Source organism: Oryzias latipes, chromosome 13 (assembly GCF_002234675.1).
Source record: "Oryzias latipes chromosome 13, ASM223467v1".
NCBI classification, from domain to species: domain Eukaryota; kingdom Metazoa; phylum Chordata; class Actinopteri; order Beloniformes; family Adrianichthyidae; genus Oryzias; species Oryzias latipes.
The window spans coordinates 8,305,983-8,327,662 of record NC_019871.2 but is presented as its reverse complement, the minus strand read 5'-3'; the positions used below and the strand labels follow the sequence as shown (position 1 = coordinate 8,327,662).

Here is a 21,680-nt window from a genome sequence, read left to right as displayed (position 1 = left end):
TACATGATTTTTATGTCTATTTTTTGCATAATAATTAAGTAATTCATCTTTATCATGTGCTTTATTGATACCTAAGTATTCTTAATTCTGTCTGATAAAAGATAAATGGTTTTTTTTTTGAATATATTTCTCAGGAATATATATCGATTCACTGATTAAGTCGATTAATCGTTACACCTTTGGGTTGACATCCCCTGTATTCAAAATCAAGGTTTGAAGAACAAACACCAGCATTGTACTAAAAAAAAGTTGTACAGAAAAAAAGAAGCCTGAAGAAAATGGCAATAGAGTGTTTTGTTAGCAGTATAAATTATGTTCTAAAAAGTCTTGTTTTCCCAATTGTCAAAGAGTCTGGGAGCTTTGGATTAGTAGCGAGTGTCTTCTAATTAACTTCACCGAAGCTTTGACAGTTAATTAAGAATTTCAGCTTGGATGCCTCCAATTAGCAAGGGGCAACATCACTTGTGTTACTGCAGCAAGAAAACAGTATTCCCCTGGTATTTAAGCTGCGACTTCCCAAAGCTTTTCTGCAATGGACAAAAGGAAAATCTAAAGAAAGTAAGTTGGAGACAGAATCAATTGAAGTCAGTTAACATATGCTCTGTGATTGCATTCATGTGCATTGCAATCAGAAGAAATGTTTACATTATTGGCCTTTTCTGGCGATGGTCTTCCAGGATTGATTCTAGTTGTTCTGTAGTTCCAACTGAAGGTTTTGGTTGTTTTTAGCAGCAGTCTGCCAGAGCTAAACTTCCTCATCCCACAGGTGTACCATGAAAAGCCAGATTTCACTCTGAATGGCTTTAAATGTGCAATAATTAAAATAACTTTTCTGCCTCGGCCCATCACACCATGTCGAGGGGATATGTGCACCAGGTTAATTGTGGTGGCTGAGTCCAGCGTGTCCCATGGGGGAACCACACGGGTGGGGGTGATTTGATGAAAGAGTGATTGAATCTTTTGTTAGGCAGGTGAGCTCGCTTTTACTCCCTGGAGGCTTTTTTTTTGACACTTGTCCTATTCAGGGCCCCCTCAGCAGCGGGTGCTGGGATTGACAGGGCAGCTGAGTTCTTAGCCACTGAGGGACCGGGATGCATCGATCACAGCCCAGCTCTCTGACTGGACTGCTTCAAGGATGCAGGCAACAAGCTGGAGGAGGAGGACAGCATGGTGATGCTGGTGGTGTCTGACATGTGTCTGTATGCTCTTTCAGCATGATGCTGTCATAGAGGTAAAAAATAAAAGAAAGAAAAACTTTTCATTAAATTGGCTGAACCTGAGTCATATGTGGACACCAACAGCCTCATGAAATATATTTAGATTAGCAAGTTTACTGTTAGTTTGCAAAGTCTTCAACAACAGAAAAATGTTAAAGCGTCAGAAAAAATGGCTTGCAACTTGAAATGTCAGTAAATGCAGACCAAAATAATTAAACTTATGGCTTTTATTGAAGCATTATGGAAGTATATTCTATTCAATTACATAGAAAACATTAGGTGACCTTCGTTTTAAGTGTTTGTGGTTTTTGTTCTAGTTTTTCTTCCGTATTTTTTGCACTAATATTTTAAGCAAAGATATACAAAAAAGGGCGGGCACTTATCTCACCTCCTCATAAATCCGTCAGATGACCTCCAAGTAAAAGTTAAAAAGCCACAATGTGTCCGTGTCATTGACATGCTCCTACTCAGTTATGTGTATGTACTCTTCGCCAGTCTGTTGAGTTATTCCTACTGACACAACTATTACAGTCTATTATATTGGAGAAGTATTAAATGTTGACCAGTATCAAGTGTTTATTTTTGTGTGTAAGTCAATTCAGATGACAACATTAGACACAAAGCTGCAAAGTCTGTGGGTGACCAGAACGCTCATGTCGTGGGTGTGATCAACTTTGTAGCACGCAGTCTGTTTTTGGGGTTATTTAAGAAATACTCTAAATATTTTTGAAAAATTAGTTTTCATTTAGTATTTTCTAATTAATTTTTTAATCTGTTTTTCAAAACGTTTTTATTTTTAATATAATTTCTTTTTCAAGAGAATTTTTCAAATATTTTTTTTTTCTTTTTGCAGATATCATTTTTTAACACTTTTGAGAATTTTTTTCTTTTCTTTTTGGAGATATTTTCTTCCCTTAACTTTTCGATACAATTATTTTCTGTTTTTCGAGATAATTTTTTTTACTTTTTTATCTTATTTTTGTTTTTTTGTTTTTCAAGACAGCTGTATTTCTGAAGTTAGTCTCCAGCCTGTTTGTAGTCGTAGTTTGCTCCTGGAAAAAAAGGCAAAATATTAGAATGAAAAGCAAAAAATTAGAACAAAAATCGCTAGGTTTTTATTGTTGGTTGTTTTTTGTGAAATGCAATATATTTCCATAGGTTTTTGTGTTTTTATTTTTCCTGGCTTAATTTCTAGGAAACTTTTTTTTTATGTAAAATTGTTTATTGCAAATAAAAAGTAAAAAATAATGTAGACTCTTATATTTGCTAGTTTCCGTTAAAATTTGGTCTAAAAACACAGGAATTAAGGATCAGAATGCTGAGAAAGCCTTGAGTCTCCCCATTTTAATTGGTGATCACGATTTTTCCGGGAGCTCTCTGATATCATCGTATTCAGGGTCGATGGTTCCAGGTGCCACGAAACACCCCTCACTAACCTCTACCCCAGATATCATCAATCATGTGACACTTGCAATGAAATCAAGTGGCTTGGCTGCCTTCACGGCATCCCATCATTTACATAACAATTTAAGAGCACCTCTTTTTGGCAGATGTGTGCTTCTTGTATTTATAGTGCATTACATTACAATGCATTACATTGGTAAAGGTTGCAGAGATGGTCATTATCATTTTATTTTCTTGCTCTATTTATGTTTTGGTTTGTAATCCTCTCTAGGTGACTACCCAGCACCACGAGCGGTTCTGACTGGTCATGACCAGGAAGTTGTGTGTGTGTCAGTTTGTGCGGAGTTGGGCTTGGTCATCAGTGGAGCTAAAGGTCAGTGTATGTTTACAAGCAAGAAATGCCACATTTTTTTCATGCTTGTACACAAAAATGTGCACAAATAGATTTTCAAGACTAAATACATGTTTAGCCTGTGTGAAACACACACCTTTTGTTTGTTTGTTTGTTTGGTAAAGAGGGGCCATGTCTGGTGCACACCATCACAGGGGACTTGCTGCGAGCTCTGGAGGGGCCAGCCTACTGTCTGTGCCCACGCCTCATCTCAGTGTCCAGTGAGGGTCACTGTATTATCTACTATGAGAGGGGGCACTTCTGCAACTTCAGTATTAATGGGAAACTGCTGGCACAGATGGAGATCAAGGATTCCACCAGGGTAAATAGACTTTACAGAGATACACTGCAAAAGATGAAAATGCAAATAAATTAATTTGAATTGTATTTAATTTTAATTAAATGCTTTAATGTACATAACTTTAAAGCCAGACTCCAATCCTCTTTTGATCTATTTTAAAAACATACCCATAGGTCTTTTAATTATGAAAATGCTGTTTTTAGCCAAAATAACAAAAACTTGTGTCCTTTTATTAGACATAGTTTCTGTAGAGCGGCAGTAGTTCAGTAGAAATTCACCTCTGTGTTGAGGGCAGAACTGTTAATTCAGAGTAACACCGCCCCTATTTCCGATCATCCATTTCTTAACACTTTCTTCTACTAGCTTACACCCTCTTATAACCCCAACCTAAATTGTTACCAGTGCAACAAAAATGGCGAGCAATATCGGAGCTGTCCAGTCGTGCAGTTTTAAGTCAGATTACAGATCAAATGAGGAAAACAAAAAACGTAAATGGATCTATTTATCTGCAAGTGGAAGCATCAGAATAGAGCAGAGCAGGGAGCTCGTGGCCTCTCAATTTTAGCACCTATGTCACTGCTTACAAGCATTTTGGCGTCTGCTCCTGATTCACAGCAATTTGAATGAAGAATACTCACTAATGTAATTTTAAGCTTTATTCTCTTAGAAAAATGCCACAAAAACATGTTAAAAACACTAAAAACATGATTTTCATTGAAGTGAGTCTTTAAAAAAAGAAATCTGATTTACATACAAAAATAAATATTGTAAAATATGTGTCCAGGACTCCACTTAATTTAACATTAAGGAATTTTGTTTTTTAATATAATTGGTAATTAAGTCAGGCATGAAGGGATTGTTCAAAACGCAAAGGACAATCCAAAATTGAAAAGAATATTTTAACATAGAAAAATATCAAAAGTCTGACTTTTTGCTTTGCATTTTTGAAGGATTTTTAAGCAGGTTTTAAATTGATATTTGTTATTTTATCACAACCCCTTGCTTTTCTTATTGTGATGGGGTGATTCATCTTTTTTTGTGGAATGTAACCTTATTATTTAAGTGAAGAATGAACCTACAAGTGAAGATACAAAGCCTTTAGATAAGTCAGTCTTATTGTGGTAGAAATAGAGCGCCAGATTCAATCTAGTAAACAAAATGTTGAGAATAATTAGAATACTTACAAATCAGCCAATCTTTGGTTTGCCCTGTTTGATTGATTTAAACTGATATTCAAAGTACTTTGAGCACTATATATATATATATATATATATATATATATATATATATATATATGTAAAACAACTTTTTAAACTTTACTTTTTGAAGTTGCTTGGCTCACACTTGCACAGTTCCACATGCAGATCTATGAACTGCCCATTATGGAAACGAATGAACCTTTGTGTTTTCAAAAATATAGTCATAAACGTCTATCAATATTGTCTGAACCACAACTCTTTGAGGAGAATGAAACAAAATTTGAATAGAAGTTCTAAGAACAGCATTTTTACTACATGGTATTTTTCAATTTTCCTCAAAGCGATGCTTGTTTACTGACCTTTGTCACAAAAAGAAAAAGAAATAAATAAATCAAAATGTTAATGAAGGAACTATAGTTTTGTAAGTTATAAGTGACTTCTTTGAATGTGGAAGGCCATTATCCTGAGCAGCGACGGCCACAACCTGGTGACTGGAGGAGATAATGGCGTGGTGGAGGTGTGGCAGGCCTGTGACTTCAAACAGCTTTACGTCTATCCGGGCTGTGATGCAGGCGTCCGAGCCATGGACCTTTCACATGATCAAAGGTACAGACAATAAGAGTACAGCAGGTAAAAGATTCCTTAAGATACAGCCCTATATGACAGTAATTATCCTCCCTCCTATTCCTTTTATCAATCTATTTCTCAGGTGTTGGTATTTAATTTGTGTTTTGTATGCTGTTATTGTAAAAGAAAACAAAAGCACTGTTTTATGATTTGAGAACAAACTGAGAATTCACGAAAAGGTTTGGAGTCTACTGATGCCACAGACAAAGCTGACCTAAGATTGAGCTTATTCGCGTGTGCACCAGTTTACTGTCCGTTCAGTCGTTTTGTTTCCCAGTTGCATAACTGAAGATTTATTGGAAGCCTTAGAGGTCTAGAGGGTGACTCAGAGGTGACAAAGTTCACGTTCGGCCTATGAAAGCCTGACGTAATCATGTGACCCCAGCAGTCAAGAGGTCGCACGGCCTGAATACTCGAGCTATAGTTCACAACACAGCTTTAACTGAGCATCTTATAACACATAGATGGCCTTTTATCAGATGGAGTTGATAAAAGCAAGGTTGGTAAATATGAGGAGCCATTTTTATCTTTTTTTTTTTCCTAACTTACATGGGGATAAATGAAAACCTGTAAGACATTGATAAGACTGATTTAGGGCTTTTTATCTCAATAGTTTGTCAATAAACACAACAAGTGAGCTGAGGTCGTTCAGTCCTTTTGCAGAGCGACGTTTTGGCGCAGCTCTGTTCATTGTGCTTAAGCATTTATTGCCCTAGGGTGCAGCAGTAAAGGCGACCCCGACAAATCAACTGCTTTTGTGCACACAAGCCGGTTGTGGATTTGAGAGATGAGGGAGGTAAATGAGGCTCGTGTCAACAGCATACCCTCCCAGATATTTATCCCTGGCCAGTCATTAACTTTGAAAAATTTAACCTATTTGTGATGAAGTTATTATTATTAATTGTAGACAGAATTTTCATACAGATGAGATTGATTTTCTTAAAATTCAAATCAGCATAAAATAGAATTGTTGTGTAATAACCTGCAGGAGTCTAAGCAGACTAATATTTTTGTAGTTTTGTGAGATTTTCCAAAACTGTTTTATGTGCCTGAAAGAGAGAAATCAGAAGAGCTGACGATTATAAGGACGTTATACATTGATAGTTACCATTTAAGAGTTTATTTCAGTACAGATGTCTGTGTTTTAGATTCATCTAAAATCTAAAACAAGTTCAAAGCAAAAAGTTAGAAAGTTAAAGCAGCAAAACATGGATGTAAGAAGTAAAAATAATTTTGCAGAAATCTTACAGCTCCCTTACAGAGATGCTTAATCTAATTCTCCTTTATGGCTAAAGTGATTGGGATTCAAACACAAAAAAACAGGTAAGGTAAAGGTGCAAGCAATGTGGCAACTAATCAGAACATGGAAAGTTTTATATAATTATTTGCATTTCTTTAAGTTATTAGACAGTGGAGTTATTTATTTCTAAAGGCGAACCATTCTTTTCTAGATGCCCCACGGAGGGTTTATTCCTCAGGAATGACACGTGTCCTCTTCAAATAGTGGATAAACAGTTCAGACTTTTGTAAAAATTAACATTCACAACTTGTGAAAGCCAAATAGATGAACGTATGAAGAAATGTCATTGTCCAACTATCTACTATTTAGGTTTGGTTGGTGAACTTAATTGATAAAAGTCTTTTAATGATAAAATCAATGTTTTTAAATAGTTTGAGCTGCAATGAAAGACAGAAAAAAAAGGGAAATAACCTTTTACCAGTATTTTATTAGCTATAAAGATGTGTCCGTCGGTTTTCAGAGTGGGCTGATTTATTTAAAGCTTCTTACAATTAATTTTGAAAAATTCAAATATTGATAAAAGTTTTGAACTTGAGAAAAAAAACATGAAAGTATTCATACATATAGACAGCTTATGGGATTCCACTGTTTTAACTGGAATTCCAGTTTGTTGTTTTTGTCCTGATAATGGAATGTCATATTTTTGTCTTTGGTGGTTTTGTTGCCCCTTCAGGACGTTGATCACAGGCATGGCCTCTGGCAGCATTGTGGCATTTAACATCGATTTTAACCGATGGCACTACGAGCATCAAACCGGGTACTGATGAGCGAGGAACACGCCAAGCGCAGGGCTAATGTCAGGGGTCAAAGGAACGTCTACCAAGCCTGGCTGTAGCAAAAGATTCAAACAGCTTTAAGGAGATCTACCGAGCAAGATCGGATAATGGACGTCTTCACATTCTGCTTTCTGGGACAGTTGTGCTTCAACGGAAACCTGGTCACAATGTTGGCTTTCAGGGAAACCAGCCAAAGCGAGCTGTGATGTTCAGATGTGTTGCTCTGGATGCTTGAAGCTGTGATCAGAACAAAAGCACAGTGACTATAATTATGCCTGATTACAAAAAGGCAGAACTAATTTATTCCTCTACCTGGAACGTTTCTACATTTGTACGTTAGATACTTAGAATAATTTTTATACCAAAAATAAAACATATATATAAAAGTGTTTCTTACATGAAAGGCTGAAAAGAAATAGAAAATAGGCTTTTATTTTGAAAGCCATGAAATAAATATGAAGATTGTCTTTATTGTATTAAAATATTTGTTGTTATATTGTCATTGTTTGCTCCTTCACAGGTTCTGTTTGTTAAAATGGCAAAATATTCATTAAAAATTTGCATCAAGTCTGAGTGGGAATTTCCGTCAGAGTTCAGTCTTTTGTGAAAAATGTTTTTAAGAACAATAAATTAACTTTATTTCTATATTTATGTTAATTTAAGGACTATAACACAAAAAAAGTTCTAGAAAAATAACTCCCCCCCCCCCCCCCCCCACAAATGTACTTCGAGTCGCATTGTTGTGTGTCAATAAGTGTTGTCGTAAAGTTGTTTTTATACAATTTGAAGACTTTGTGATTGTTCAACTTTTTTTTTTGATTGACCATTTAGATTATGAATTTGTAAAGAAAAAAAGGGAATTTGTCATCTGATAAGCAATTTTTTCATTTTGTGGCAAAAACAAGTTTTGGTAACCTGTTTAACTGATACATTTCTTGTTTGATGATTAAAGCTGTCTGCAAACAAAAATATTTTTATTTTTTAATATCAACCAATATTTGTAAGCTTTTGTTTTCAAATAATTCTTTAGGCAATTTATTACCCTGGATCAACTGGTTTTACTTGTTTTATAATAAGATTTACAGTGAATATAGCAATTCTATTAAATTTATTCATACTTCTTGTTTTTTATCTTAACTGCCACCTGCTTACATAAAATGAATTATGAAGCATTGTTTTGATTTGAGCATAGCTTTAATTAGAAATCAAGCCATAGAATGAAAAGATTGTAGCTTGCTCACTAATGCAGTAAATCCTTAAGTAACCTAAGGAAAGCTGGAATTTTGTTATACTGTAAGGCTGGGATGTTAGGGTATACTGCCCTCTGCTGTTCAACCCTCAGAAAAAAAATTCTTGGACTTTGGTTCTCAGTTTTTTATTTTTTATTTGCAGAGTATATGTTACAAATTAAGAACTTGAATGTTTTGCGTTTATTTAACCCTTGTGCTATCTTAGATGACCCCACCCTTGCATTGACATGTTTTCCCTTCCATGACAAAGGTGGATAAAGGTGGAAAGATTTCCTGTAATCCATGGACACCAGTGAAGATCATAAATCATTGAAGGAAAAAAGGTTCAGTGCACTGTCTAGTGGGTCTAGATGACCCAACTCCCAGTGGTAAAGTGCCTAGGATAGCACAAGGGTTACAAACATTTTTGAAAGGATGAATGAAAAAAGAAACCTTTTTATTCTCTGTCATTGACTCCAGCATCAACACGATTCAAAATGTATTTAAAAACTGCAAATTTTCCAGGTAAGGAAAACTAGGACGGTTTCAGCAAAAATCCCTAGATAAGCAACTCCTTCCCTTGTGCTTTGTGTTTCCTCTCCTAATTAAAAAGAAAAAAGCCCTTTTACAACACAACGATGGGAAATTACATTGCAGCGAAAGCAAAGACACATTTTCATTCCAGGAACACACCTGTTTACCAGAACTGATATCTATTATTGACAGAGCAGACAATGGCGACAGGGATTTGTGTGTATCCAACAGTAAAATATCCAAACAACAGATGCTGTGTTCTTTGTGAAGCATGCAGGTCACATACAGTATCTGAAGGGGAGTTCAGTGTCATTTGTGAGTATCTGGCCAGCTAAACAAGTGCATGGTGAAAAGAAATGGTTGCCTTTCTTCCCTCGTTTAGATATAAAATAAAAATAAATAAAAAAGGTTGGAAGCACTAATGAATTAACACTAAAATTCTCATTTTAATGGGAGAATGTAAATGTTTCACCAGTCACCCCAGTCTGTTTCTAGTTGTCGAAACATTCTCAGTCATGCATGGATTTACAGGACGCATTTTGATGATGCGCTCGCTGAACAAAACTCCTAATTGCACTTGAAGTCCACGTGTGCCAAGGCAAGGCCATGTTTACTAACTATTACACTGACAATTATTTACTTTTACAATCACCATCACAGCCATTCTCACAGACATGTAACAAGAAGTACTTCATTTCCAATAATCCTTAGTTACAACCATCAGACATTTTTGTGTCCCAAGGTATTTGGAGATAAGCCATCGTGAAAGAGGATCTTTTTGAAAGGTTATGTGGCAGCGTTAGTTTTTTTATTGCCTATGTCTGTAAAAACACAGTGCCCAAGATTCGTGAACTACATAAGTCAAAATCATACATGAAAGTTGACTGAAACTGTAAGCAGACTGCACCAAATTCAATGCCATTTTCTTGCAGTACCGCAGATTAACCACCAGAGGTCGCCAGGGTACTAAATAAGGCCCAAGAACGGGTGTTTTCATAGAAGAATAAATAATTAAAAGGCTTAAATGCTTTTTCATTGGAAAAGTAAGCCATCAGAAGAAAATAATAGACAGACGTTGGCAAAATACAAGTTCTAACATTTAAATATGGGCATAGCATTTGAGGAATAATCCAACCTTTCTTATTTTAGCTCAATTACTTTTTTGAGGGAGCTATAACAAAAACACTGACAAAAGCTGAGAGGAAGGGCAGCATTGAAAGCAATGTAAGATAAAAGTCAGTCAACAGAGCTTCAACATAAAGAAAGCTGCATTCAATATGCATTTACAAACTCTGCTACCCAAGTTGTGAAAAAAACTAAATTTCTGCAGTCAGTAGACTGTGCCACTTGTTTGATTACTTTTTGTGCCATCGCAGCTCTCCCAGGTTCAGGGCTGTCAGAAGGGTGGTTAAAACGGGGAAGTGGGTGAGCGGACAGTGTCACCAGAACTTAAGGAATAGTCTTCAGAGTCTGCGGGGGACAGGACAGGGTCATCGATGTCCTGTGGGAGGCCAAAAGTGGGCTTCACATCCGGGTGGCGTCTTCGTCTGAAAATTTGCTTCTCTTTATCAAGTGATGTGGTCTGAGAGAGGATGACAGCCGCAACAGTGAGGTTTTAGACAGATCCAAAAAGGAGAAGTGTTTCTCTGACTCGGGAAGGTAATCACTTTTACACAAAGTGGCATGCAGAAAACAGAGGGAATTTTGACAAACCCACATAAAAAGCAAGCTGAGCTTATTTAATTTTTGAAATGTGCGCTTTAATGACAACATTTCTTGCGCAAAAATGATTAAATCATGGGGAATTGTAGCAAAGTAGGCACAAAGTTAAAGACCAGCCAAGAAATGAAGCTGGGATGAGAACATGTGATGAAGTGACGCTGCTGACACTGATGGGCGGTGGGTTCCATGAGAAATGGAGACTAGCTGGAGCTACGCCACAGAAGCTCTAGCTGCACCTCAGCACTGCGCCGTGTCATACCTTATCCAGCACAATCCTGGGTGCTGGCAATGGTCCGGAGACCCTGACTTCTGGTTGGCAATGTCCTGGTCCGGAGGAGCAGAGGGAAATGAACGCAACTCAGAGAATCACCTTGAACGCAGCATATTATAGACCCTTTAGCCTGTAGCTTTTTAGAGGCCTGTTACTGTTGACATCTCATAAAATGTCAGAATTTTTTTTTTTTTTTTTCAAAAGAAAAAGAAAATAGAAAAGTAACTGATTTGATCTGCAAACACAATACTGGTGATTATTTCAAAATAGTTTGATCACACACACGTAATAATTGTGTTTGTCATGAGTGACAATTCCCAACACAGTGCTGAGCGTCCAGAAAGAGCAATGAGGATGAAAGGACAAAACAAACATACAGACATGGCAGTGACATGGGGATGGACCACTGCAAACACAAAATTCAACACAAAACAGACTTTTTTCTTCTTTTTTTTACATCACGAAACGTGAAACGATGAACTCGTTTTTTATTTGGGTTTGATGAAACAACAATTATTTCATGAAAACAGCAGAGAGGTGCCAAGCAGCAGCTGCATGGTTAAAACTACGGTTTCACACCGTTTTGAACTGCCAAAGCACAGAAAGAAGAGAGCTGCACTGAAGCACAGAAACATGGGCCGAGTGTAATGAGTCAGACGTCTTTGCTTACTGTGATCACGGAAACTCCCGCTGAAGTGCTGCTGCTCTTCGGTCCAGAGTTAAAATGCTTCTTAAGTTTTCCAGCCACTAGGAGCTGGTGCTCTTTCTCTGACACTCCATCCACACCTTCACCCTGGAACATCCAAAGAGCAGCAATCCATGAGCTCCAGCCCAGCATAGAAGGTGTGTCTCACTACTAATTGGGTACAGAAGACTTACATTGACCCAAGGGTGATCGAGCACTTGTGCAGCTGTGTATCTTTGATCCACTGAAACCTCCAGCATCTTCGTAATGAGGGTCTGAAAGATTTTTAACTCTATCCTTCAGTTTTTTTGTATAACAAGAGCTTGTCATTCGTATTGTTTTTTTTGTTTGTTTTGTAGGGAAAATAACCAATAAGAGGGAAGAAAAATCCAGACACTGACCTTGGCAGCATCTGAAACATTGTCCCAGTAGGGTGTGGGGAAATCAAACTGGCATTTTAAAATCTGTTCAAAGAGAGCTTCCTGATCATCTTCACTGCTGCAAAATGTAAAAAAAGAGGAAGAAAAAAATAATACACATCATAAATAAAGAATTTAAACTTTTTATTCCGTTTTGTGACCGTAGGATTAAAAAAATCCCTTCTCCTTTACAGTCAAAGTTTTGTAGCTTTAAAAAAAATAAAAATACTAATAGATAAATCAATGTCGAAGTATATGTGTTTTAACCTTATAAGCCAGAGGTGACAAACACGTGACACCAAGTCGATTCAAAACGGTAGCAGAGGGCTGAAAGAACTGAACTTCTATTTTGAATGTGAACTAGTAAACACAAGCTTTAGTGTAAATGTCAAACTAACCTGCGAAAGGGAGGAAATCCACAGAGTAGTATGTAAGTGATGATCCCAGCAGCCCAAACGTCTACTTTGAGGCCATATCTGTAGTCAAAAAGAAGGAGAAAGCAGCTATGAAGGACGTTTGGTATCTTCAAGGTAAATGTTAGGACACAATTAAAACAATTTGTTACCCAGTTTCAGCCACAATCTCTGGTGCTACATAGGTAGGAGTGCCACACACAGCATATAGGGGTCCGTTGACGATGGTCGCCAAACCAAAGTCGCCTAATTTCAAAGATTTACTTCCATCCTGATGCTCAAACACCTGAGCAACAACAGGGCAGGTGATGTGGGCAAAATGTTAAAAGGTTACAAAATAACTTCATATGCTATTAGAGATTTTCAACATAAAAATTACATTTTTTCTGATAAAATGGTTAAGAAAAGTCTTATTACAGCTAATATTTGAAACAAATAAGTTTTTAAAGTACGAGTTAGAGTATTATTATTATTATTATTTATTTATTTATTATTATTATTATTTAGAACAAGAAGAACATTTATTTCAACTCCATTTCATCTATTTTGCCCACCTGGACAAAACATAAAATCAGTCATGAATATAATAGCTATAAAAGCCCATAATTTCTTATTTATGCTTTCAGATTTTCTTTTGTGATAAAATCTAATTAAATATGCTTAAGAAAAGGTAATTTACTTTAATCAGCATGTTATGAATCACACATTAGCTCCCAGATTTACAGCTTTATTTAAATGCAATGACTTCAGGCAGAGTAAATCTGTCATTTAACAAACAAGTGCAAGTTCAAGTTATTACATAGGAGTGGACTAGTCAAAAAGAAGTGTAAGGTGAGCGGTAGAAAATCCAATGCAGAAGCATACTTACCAACAGATTTTCTGGTTTGATGTCTCTGTGAACAATGTTCAGACTGTGAAGATACTTGATGGCATTTGCCAGGTTGAACAGCATACAGCTGGCATCTCGCTCGGTGTATTTATTGGAGGAGGTGATGGCATAAAAGAGATCCCCCCCCTGATGGGAACAGTACCAGTAATGAAAATAAAACCATTTATATGTATATTTATGAGCTGAAAATAACAAATTTGAATGATTTGTGAATATCTACATTCTTTACACAGCAGTTAAGGTATACAGTAAATGTGCACTTTACCTTAACTAGTTCCATCACAAGATAGAGCTCACTGGGGGAGTCAATTTCCTCCACTAAAAGAACTATATTTGGATGTTTCACACGCCGGAGGATGGCTACTTCACTCTGTATCATGTGCTCCTGAGGGGAGAGGTGGAATTAAACCCTTTTTCGTCAGAGAAGATGGAACACCTTAACCCGTATTCACATTTACAAACATCCTCACCTTTCCTTTGCATTTCTCTTTGCTGATGATTTTGAGAGCGTACTCTCTTCCAGTGGATCTCTCCACACACTCCCGGACCACCGCAAAGTTCCCGTCCCCCAAAGTTCTCCCCACTTTGTACCTTTCTGCGATGGAGGCAGGAACAGAGGAGAACTCATCTGCTGTCTCGGCTGCAAAGCAAAGGTAAAAATTTAAAGTGGTGTAAATTAAAGGACATATGAACTCATCTTTCTGCCACGACGCTGATATCAGGTGAAGTCATCGACCTTCAACCCCGGGTCCATCTTCATCCATGGAGCTGCAGACTTTGGAGGAAGCCAATGAGAGTGAGGAGCCACTGTGGGGTGATCCCTACAAACAAGATGAAAGACAACATGAAATTGTCTTAAAATAAAAAAGTTAAGAAGCTTGTAAAAAAAGTTTGTTTTGAAATAAATTGGAAAAAAGGGGCATGACCTATTCTAGTAAATCACTCCAACAACCAAATCAGAATCAGAATTACTTCATTGATTTCACACCTGAGAAATGTGTGTGTTACCATAGCAGCTTGTAATCATAAAAAGAAAATAGAATCAAATGAAAACAAGTAAATTTACACAAGTAAGGTGGTATAATAATGTAAAAACGATTTACAACAGTGCAGGCAGAAATGTGCAAGAATGTGCAAATGTAAAAAAGTCAACAACAGTTAACACTTTTAAATTTAGAAAATATGCTTTACATGAGTTTTTGTTGGGGAACTTAACCCTTGTGCTATCCTATGGGATCAAGACGTGTTAGTCCTACCATGACAAAGGTGGATAAAGGTGGAGAGGATTTCATGTAATCCATGGAAACCAGTGAAGGTCTCAAATCATTGAAAAAAAAGGTTCAGCGTACTGTCTAGTGGGTCTAGATGACCTCACTCCCAATGTCAAAGTGCATATTAGCACAAGGGTAAAATCATTAATTCATTTACTAAATCTCCATCATTTATTTTGGGGTCACGGAATTGCTGGAGCCTATCCCAGCTACTGTTGGGCAAAGGTGGGGTACAACATGGACATTCCATTGGACTCCACATAGACAGGTCCTAGTTGAGATTCAAACCAGGGCCTTCTTGCTGTGAGCCAAGAGTGTTAACCATTACCCCATCTCTTAAAAACCTTCAATATTTTCACATTACAGTCATAATAATAGTATAATACTTAGCTATTTAAATGGTTTGGATAATTTTTAAATTAAAGACTAAGTAGATTTTTTACCAGTCTGGTCCAGTTTACGAAAGGAAGAGGTTAAAAAGCTAGTTTTTAAAGCTTGTCTAAAATAATTTTTGACATTGCAACAAATAAAGTGCATTCGTTATAAAAAACCTAAACTCTCTTATTACCTGCCGTCTTCTAAGGCTTGCTGGGCTTGTTGGAGAGGGGCTTGGAGATTTCCCAGAGGGAGGGGTTGACAGTTGACTGCCTGCGTTGCCATTCACTGTTGGTGCAACAGAATTTAAAACAGACAAAAATCATACCAGAAATAAAGCAAACAAGAAGTTGTTGTATCCTGCAATTATTTAAATATTTAAATCATTAATGAAAGATAGAAAAAAGAGATTTTAAAAATAACACGTTATTAATTCTTTACAGAACTATAGAAACTCGTGCTTTCACACTCACCTGAACCAGGTGATGAGGGGGACTTGCTTCTGCGGACAAAGCCTCCACTTTTAGGGGAACAGCGACCTTGCAATGAGGATATTCGTCCATATGAGGAGGACTTCGCCACTCTGCATTCTGTAAGTAAAAAGGGATTCCACTAGTGTAGCAGCATTTATCACAGCTGATAAAATGGCCACATTAGTACTGAATACTCTGAGGTTTTATTTACAAGTATAAAACTTGAGACGTGAAATCTCAGCTGTTTTAAAAATGGGGGGAAAAAGGGAAAGCTTAATAAAACAAAAAACCGACAGCTCCACAAAGCTTTAGCTGCACAGTTGCCCTTACCATTTTCATCCAAGTTAAAGTCATCTTGATAGCGGAACTTTTCAGGGCCACAGGCAAAGAATATATCATCTTCCCCAAAAAAGTCCTGAAGACAAGTCACCTGGCAAAGAAGATAGTTTTAATTATACACAAACAAACATGTATTTAACCCTTGTGCTATTTTAGGTGACCCCACCCTTACATTGACGTGTTCTCCCTACCATGACAAAGGTGGATAAAGATGGAAAGATTTCATGTAATCCATGGACACCAGTGAGGATCACAAATCATTGAAGAGAAAAAGTTCAGCGCACTCTCTAGTGGGTCTAGATGACCCAACTCCCAATGTTAAAGTGCCTATGATAGCACAAGAGTCAAAGGTGAGATACCTTTGACTCTTGTGTGATACCATAAATGGTTCGCCAGTCCATTGTAGGGCCACCCAGAGAACAAGGACACACACTTACATTCTCATCTTCAGCTACATCTACCTTTCACACTGCCCTCAGCAATGCACGTTCGAGTGACTACTTGTAATAAAAAAAGAAGTATTGGTATTTCTATAAAAGAGAAATTAATATTCGTGGTATGTCCCTAGCCGGAATTATATGATACCAAGTCTTTTAAATATCCGTATAGAGCAGCAAAAGAAAAACTCTGGAGCAAAATTAGAAAGACTTGCACCGCTTCGACATGTCGCACCATACCTCTTCCAACTGTAGTATTGGGTAGAAACAGTCCAGTGTGAACACAATGCTAAAAACATTTTTAGCGAATTTTTGAAAAGGTATTGCATATGGGAAATTCTAAAGAGACCATTTGACCTACGATCCATATGCTGGGATTGTGGTAGAAAACCACAAGCACGAGAAAAGGCCAACTCTACACAGAAATGACCCAGGCAGGATTTGAACCAAGGCCCTCTCAAACATAATAAACATACGCTTCATGTTTAGAAGAAGCTTTGTAAAACCATGCTAATAAGAAGAAAAAACCCACTGTCCTTTGACCTTTTAAATGGTGGCACAAATACATAACACTGGAAAGTAAAATGCGCCAACAAAAGGAGGAACAAAACGTTTGTAATGAAGCTTTACTGGGACAGCTGCTTTATAACGATTGCAATTCTCTTCAAGCACAAAGATTCAGCAGATCCATAAAGAATAGTGTCCTCTCGACCAACACAAACAAACATTTATTTGGTCCTGGAGCATCCTGTGCAAATATTGATCGTCAGGGTTTATGATTTCCATAAGCATGTGCGCTGCTGCTGGTATTCATCTCTGAAAAATACCTATGGAAGACTTCCGTGCAACAGCAGCTAATTGACGCAGCCCACGCCAAACGCCATAATACTGTTACTCAAGAAGCACTTAAATAGGAAGCAAAACAAAGAAGGTAGGAGCTCTAAGTGCAGGAGGTGGGAACTAAATAGAAATCACTTTGAAATAATTCTGGCTTATTTAGTTCCATTTGGCAGAAGCAGCCGTTTTGATCAACTTGAAGTGACAGAAATGAGATGGATGGCCTTATGCTGCCTTATTTTCTGGAAATCAGTTTTAGTCACCTTTATCCACCTTTTTCATGGTACGAAGAAGACGTCGATGTAAGGGTGGGGTCATCTAAGATAGCACAAGGGTTAAACTTTCTTTGCATTATTTTTTTCCATCAGAATATTTTCCTGTCATGATCTGATAGTGGATGTTGTGGTTTGAGTTTTTTCAGACGTCTTCTCACAACCTCACATGTTTTGCAATAGTTGTAATATTTCCTTCCCACCTCACAGCCTGTTTAAATAACTCACAGTGTGGGTTTGTAAAAAGAAATGACCATCAGTGTATCTCTGCAGCAGAGAAACACTGCCGTCGAGATCCACACACAAAGCTGATCCACAAATAGAACCATGAATCCAAAATAAGTAACTTCATAAAGAAGACACAACAAATCTGGGTTGTCACAGAGACAGAAACATAACACTGTGGGGATTGTACTGATGCTATAAAGTGCAGCATGTGCATGTTTTATTCTGCCACAAAAAAAGAGTAATTCCTGAATATTTCTTAAAATACATGAAAACTGGACGATTTCAACTCTACAAAAGCACAAGCAGTTATTTGCTAAAGGTTAAAACACCCATGAAAATGTGCTCTTTGATGCCAGCGGGTGTTTGTTTGGCCATCTGGGCTCACAACATGGAAGGAAGGGACATGGAGCAAAGACAGACTGGCACATTGTCAAGCACTCAAAAAAGTTCTTTGAGGACAGAAAAGTAATTAAATTTACTTACTGAGTGCTATGTAAGTGTTTTTAATGATAATTGTGAAAATTTCTCAACTGCTCAGCCATGTGTTCACCTCTGTTTTTTTAAAGTAAAACGGATCAAAAACGACGAAGAACAAGTATTAATTCTGACAGACAACAGTAGATGAACTACACTAACTTTATAAACTGAACATTAAAGATCTGTTAGCAAATCCTGTTTTAGCATCGTCCCAAAGAAATACAGGGTGTATTGTGGGTACAGTTTGATTAGCTGGTAATTCTGGACGTTTTATTAAAATAAAAAGATCAATTACTTGAGAAATGTTTATATTTACCACTCAGATTTCCTGTTTTGTCCAAACTAAATATATGTTTTAAAGTACTGCTAGAGCACTATAGTAAAGAGGATGAGAAGGAGTCCTAGAAACCTACTTCTCATAATACATTTAGCAATACTCCCAGGTGACATCAGACCTACTAGGCTGCTCCTCTACAAGGGTAAAGAAGAAGTCTTCCAACAAATGAATGAAGGATTGTAACCCTTCATTAGATACAGAAAATTATACTCAATGTTTTTGAAAATAGTTGCATAAAAAGGGAAGTTATTGTTAACATACGACGTCTTTATATATCATAAAAAGTACCCAATTGTAGAAAGAAGTACAAAAGACGAGCATAAGATTACTGAAGAACACATTTTTTATAAACTATTCAACAATTTCCTTGGATAAAAATATTCATTATTACTTTTAATTGAATGGAACCTCTAAAAAAATGTCTCCCAAAACACAAAACTAACAGGCTACTGTGGAAATGAAGCTTCTCTATAAAAGTAATCACAATCTCACCTGAGAATTTTTCTGTCTACTCATTGACTGTATGTGAGAACTGGACTGAGTGACCCATCCCGCCTCCCATTCCAAACGGGAAGTACCCGCTGGTTCCAAGAAGCCAAAATTCCAGAGATTTCTATCAAGAAATCAGATGCTTTAATAAACGTATGTACGTTCAAAGCGTTTGATTGACAGAACCTCCTGAGCTTGCTTTCATGTGGTAGGGGTGTTGCCTTCCAACAAGCTAACTACATAAAAGTTTGGACTCAGACTGACTTGTCCCAACCACTGCTTACTGATGTCATCTGGCTCCAACATGGCAACGGCTGTTTCATAAAGAAATGGTGACTGAATTGACTTCATTTGGTTGGAGCCAGAAGTATGTCACACATCACACTCGTTGGTCCAGTTCCCATGATGATCCACCTTAATTTATGCTATCTTAGATGACCCCACCCTTCCATTGACGTGTTCTCCCTACCATGACAAAGGTGGATAAAGGTGGAAAGATTTCATGTAATCCATGGACACCAGTGAAGATCACAAATCATTGAAGATAAAAGGTTGAGCGCACTGTCTAGTGGGTCTAGATGACCCAACTCCCAATGCTAAAGTGCCTAGGATAGCACAAGGGTTACGAAGAAAATATGCCAACAGGTATAATAAAAACCCAGACCTACCATTTTGCCATCAACGGTGTACAGCCTTTTGACCACTCCAGAGTCGAGCTTAATGGCATCTGTTATGTCAGTCATAACCTGCTCAAAAGAGTGAGCAGTTTTCTTGTTGAGCAAGATGCGAACAGCCTTGCGGGGTTTGACTCCACTGCGAACAATTGTAACCAGTTTTGGCCTGATGAAATCTTTGCTCTCTCTGGTTTCTGGAGATCCGGCTTTGTTGCTACAGAGAAAAGGAGGATCTCGGACAGACGCAGCTGTTTTTGCACCAAGTGACCAGTTGGGATTCACATTTTTAGTGTAATCCAGCTTTTTGAAGGGTTCAATGGATGCACAGACATAACTTTCTCCTGGACAAAAACAACAGAACAAGTTTTAAACTAAGTAATGAATAAAAACAATTTTTCTGGAAAGATTGAGAAAGTTTTTCACCACATTGTCTGTATTTTGTGGTTTACCATCAGTGTAGATCAAACTTAAGTGTACAAACGTACCTTCCACCAGCTGGTCCATAGAGGCAATCTTGGTGACCCCATCTATGGTATATATGGTTCTTACTCCTTGAGGCAGATTGACATTATCGGACAGACATCTTGTGAGGTCAGCAAGCAGAGCGTCTAGAGACCCAAACCTCTCTGAAGATATGGCATAGACAATCCCTTTGAAGTAGCGGTCCCCATTGCGGTAGAAGCGAATCTTTTTGGCCTTCTTTTCAGAGATCAGTGTTTGCAGTGTCCTGGTTCTGTACAGGCTGCAGTGAGCACTATGAGTGGGACTGGGAAGCCCGTTTCCTCTTGAACCCCTTCGAGTGTATCTCTGAGCCTTGTCCCGCTCGTCAAAATGCTCCAGTTCCATGACTGTTTTGTGCTATTATACTCTAAAACAATAAAAAAGGCTTAGAATTTCAATAACTGATTCAATTGAATTAATTTGAGGATAACATTCTACACCTATCAAGTTCTGGACAAACATGTAGAAATCAGATGTGTTCTGATTCTACAATTGTTTCCTATAAACATTATGAAAGAGCATGTCACGCCCATTTTTTGTCCCATGATGTGCTTAAATTTCTATTTCTAGTATTATTCACAAAATCCAACAATAAGAATCAAACACTTATTTGAGATTCTTGGCTGCATAAAAAATTCTGCAAGCTAAATCCTGATAGCAGAAGGTTGTACAATGAAAAAAACAGGGTTTTGTTGCAATCTCTTACCTTCAAGGTGAGGACAAATGCAAGGATTTCCAAACGAGACGCCCCTCAATCTTTTATTTATGTGAAGCCTTGGAGGAATCATGCGTCCCTTTGTTGCACTATGATGGTGGCCTCCCTTCCTGCTGCCGTGTGTCTGCTCTACCCTGTGCTCACATGCAGACTGGAGGCAGGGCAGCCGGTGTCCTCCACCCTCCCCTGCTCCATTGCAGTAATTCAGACAGATGGGAGAAGCAGTTCTCCATGGCAACAAGACAGCATTCTAGCAGGATTGCTCAGCAAATGACATTTAAATCCATTTCTAAACAGATAAAACTGATAGACTTTTTTTTTTTCTTCTCCAAGTTATTGATCTAAATAATTTACATGCTTTGGTGATTTAAAAACCAAATTAAATTTGTGTCCCTTTTATTATTTTGTAAATATTAAATTAATTAATTGCAAGACAGTAAGCTAACAGTAAAATGAAAGATAGTACAACAAATAGGTATGTTGTTGCTCATCTCTCACAGTTGTACTGAATAGATGGAATGCGTTTTCACTTGCTCCAACAGCAGCCTAGACTTTTAAGATTAATTGAGCTGCACTATGAGCAGGTGATCTCTATGTAGGACAGGTAACAGTAAGTTACTGTTTACCTAAACACAAAGGAAGCCATTAAAAACATAGCATTTATTGCTGTCAGCACTTTTGGCTTGATTCAGTTTTATGCCAGCGTTTACATTAGTGTTAGGCTTCTGTCCAGTCGCTGATGCTGTACTCTTATCCTCTGTCTAAAGGATTACATGCAGGTCTGCTGACCAGGTAATTTGGCTAAAATGTTCATAAAGACAGAGAAAGGTTGTGACTTTGAAAAACTTCTTTGTTTCTGAGAAGGTCAATAATCTTGT

At 37.5% G+C, this 21,680-nt stretch overlaps 2 protein-coding genes across 6 annotated transcripts in view; one reads left to right on the top strand and one right to left on the bottom strand.

Moving 5' to 3' along the window:
- Positions 1-8,335, top strand: part of LOC101155372 (neurobeachin) — a 215,693-nt gene extending 207,358 nt beyond the window's left edge. For all 3 annotated transcript variants that reach the window (XM_023961238.1, XM_023961236.1, XM_023961240.1), the window contains 4 exons: positions 2,893-2,994; positions 3,138-3,334; positions 4,967-5,118; positions 7,113-8,335. In XM_023961238.1, coding sequence (XP_023817006.1) covers positions 2,893-2,994; positions 3,138-3,334; positions 4,967-5,118; positions 7,113-7,203 — 542 coding nt within the window. In that variant the 3' untranslated portion in view covers positions 7,204-8,335. The remainder of the gene's footprint in view (positions 1-2,892; positions 2,995-3,137; positions 3,335-4,966; positions 5,119-7,112) is intronic.
- Positions 8,336-8,574: 239 nt separating this feature from the next.
- LOC101155370 (serine/threonine-protein kinase DCLK1) lies at positions 8,575-20,974 on the bottom strand. Of its 3 annotated transcripts, XM_011482347.3 has the most exons (17): positions 20,794-20,974; positions 20,072-20,454; positions 19,581-19,927; positions 15,827-15,926; positions 15,497-15,613; positions 15,217-15,311; positions 14,114-14,198; positions 13,848-14,017; positions 13,643-13,762; positions 13,357-13,503; positions 12,641-12,774; positions 12,474-12,551; positions 12,058-12,154; positions 11,851-11,931; positions 11,642-11,764; positions 10,960-11,024; positions 10,381-10,560 (listed from the first exon to the last, which is right to left on the bottom strand). In XM_011482347.3, exons 2-17 carry the CDS (start codon positions 20,430-20,432, stop codon positions 10,503-10,505), a joined length of 2,178 nt encoding a protein of 725 aa, XP_011480649.2. In that variant the 5' UTR covers positions 20,433-20,454; positions 20,794-20,974; the 3' UTR covers positions 10,381-10,502. The 3 variants fall into 3 exon arrangements, with proteins under 3 accessions (XP_004075345.2, XP_020563782.2, XP_011480649.2); XM_004075297.4 differs by lacking the exon at positions 10,960-11,024 and having other exon boundaries at positions 8,575-10,560; positions 20,794-20,973; XM_020708123.2 differs by lacking the exon at positions 10,960-11,024 and having other exon boundaries at positions 8,575-10,560; positions 15,217-15,296; positions 20,794-20,973.
- Between the last annotated feature and the right edge of the window lie 706 nt (positions 20,975-21,680).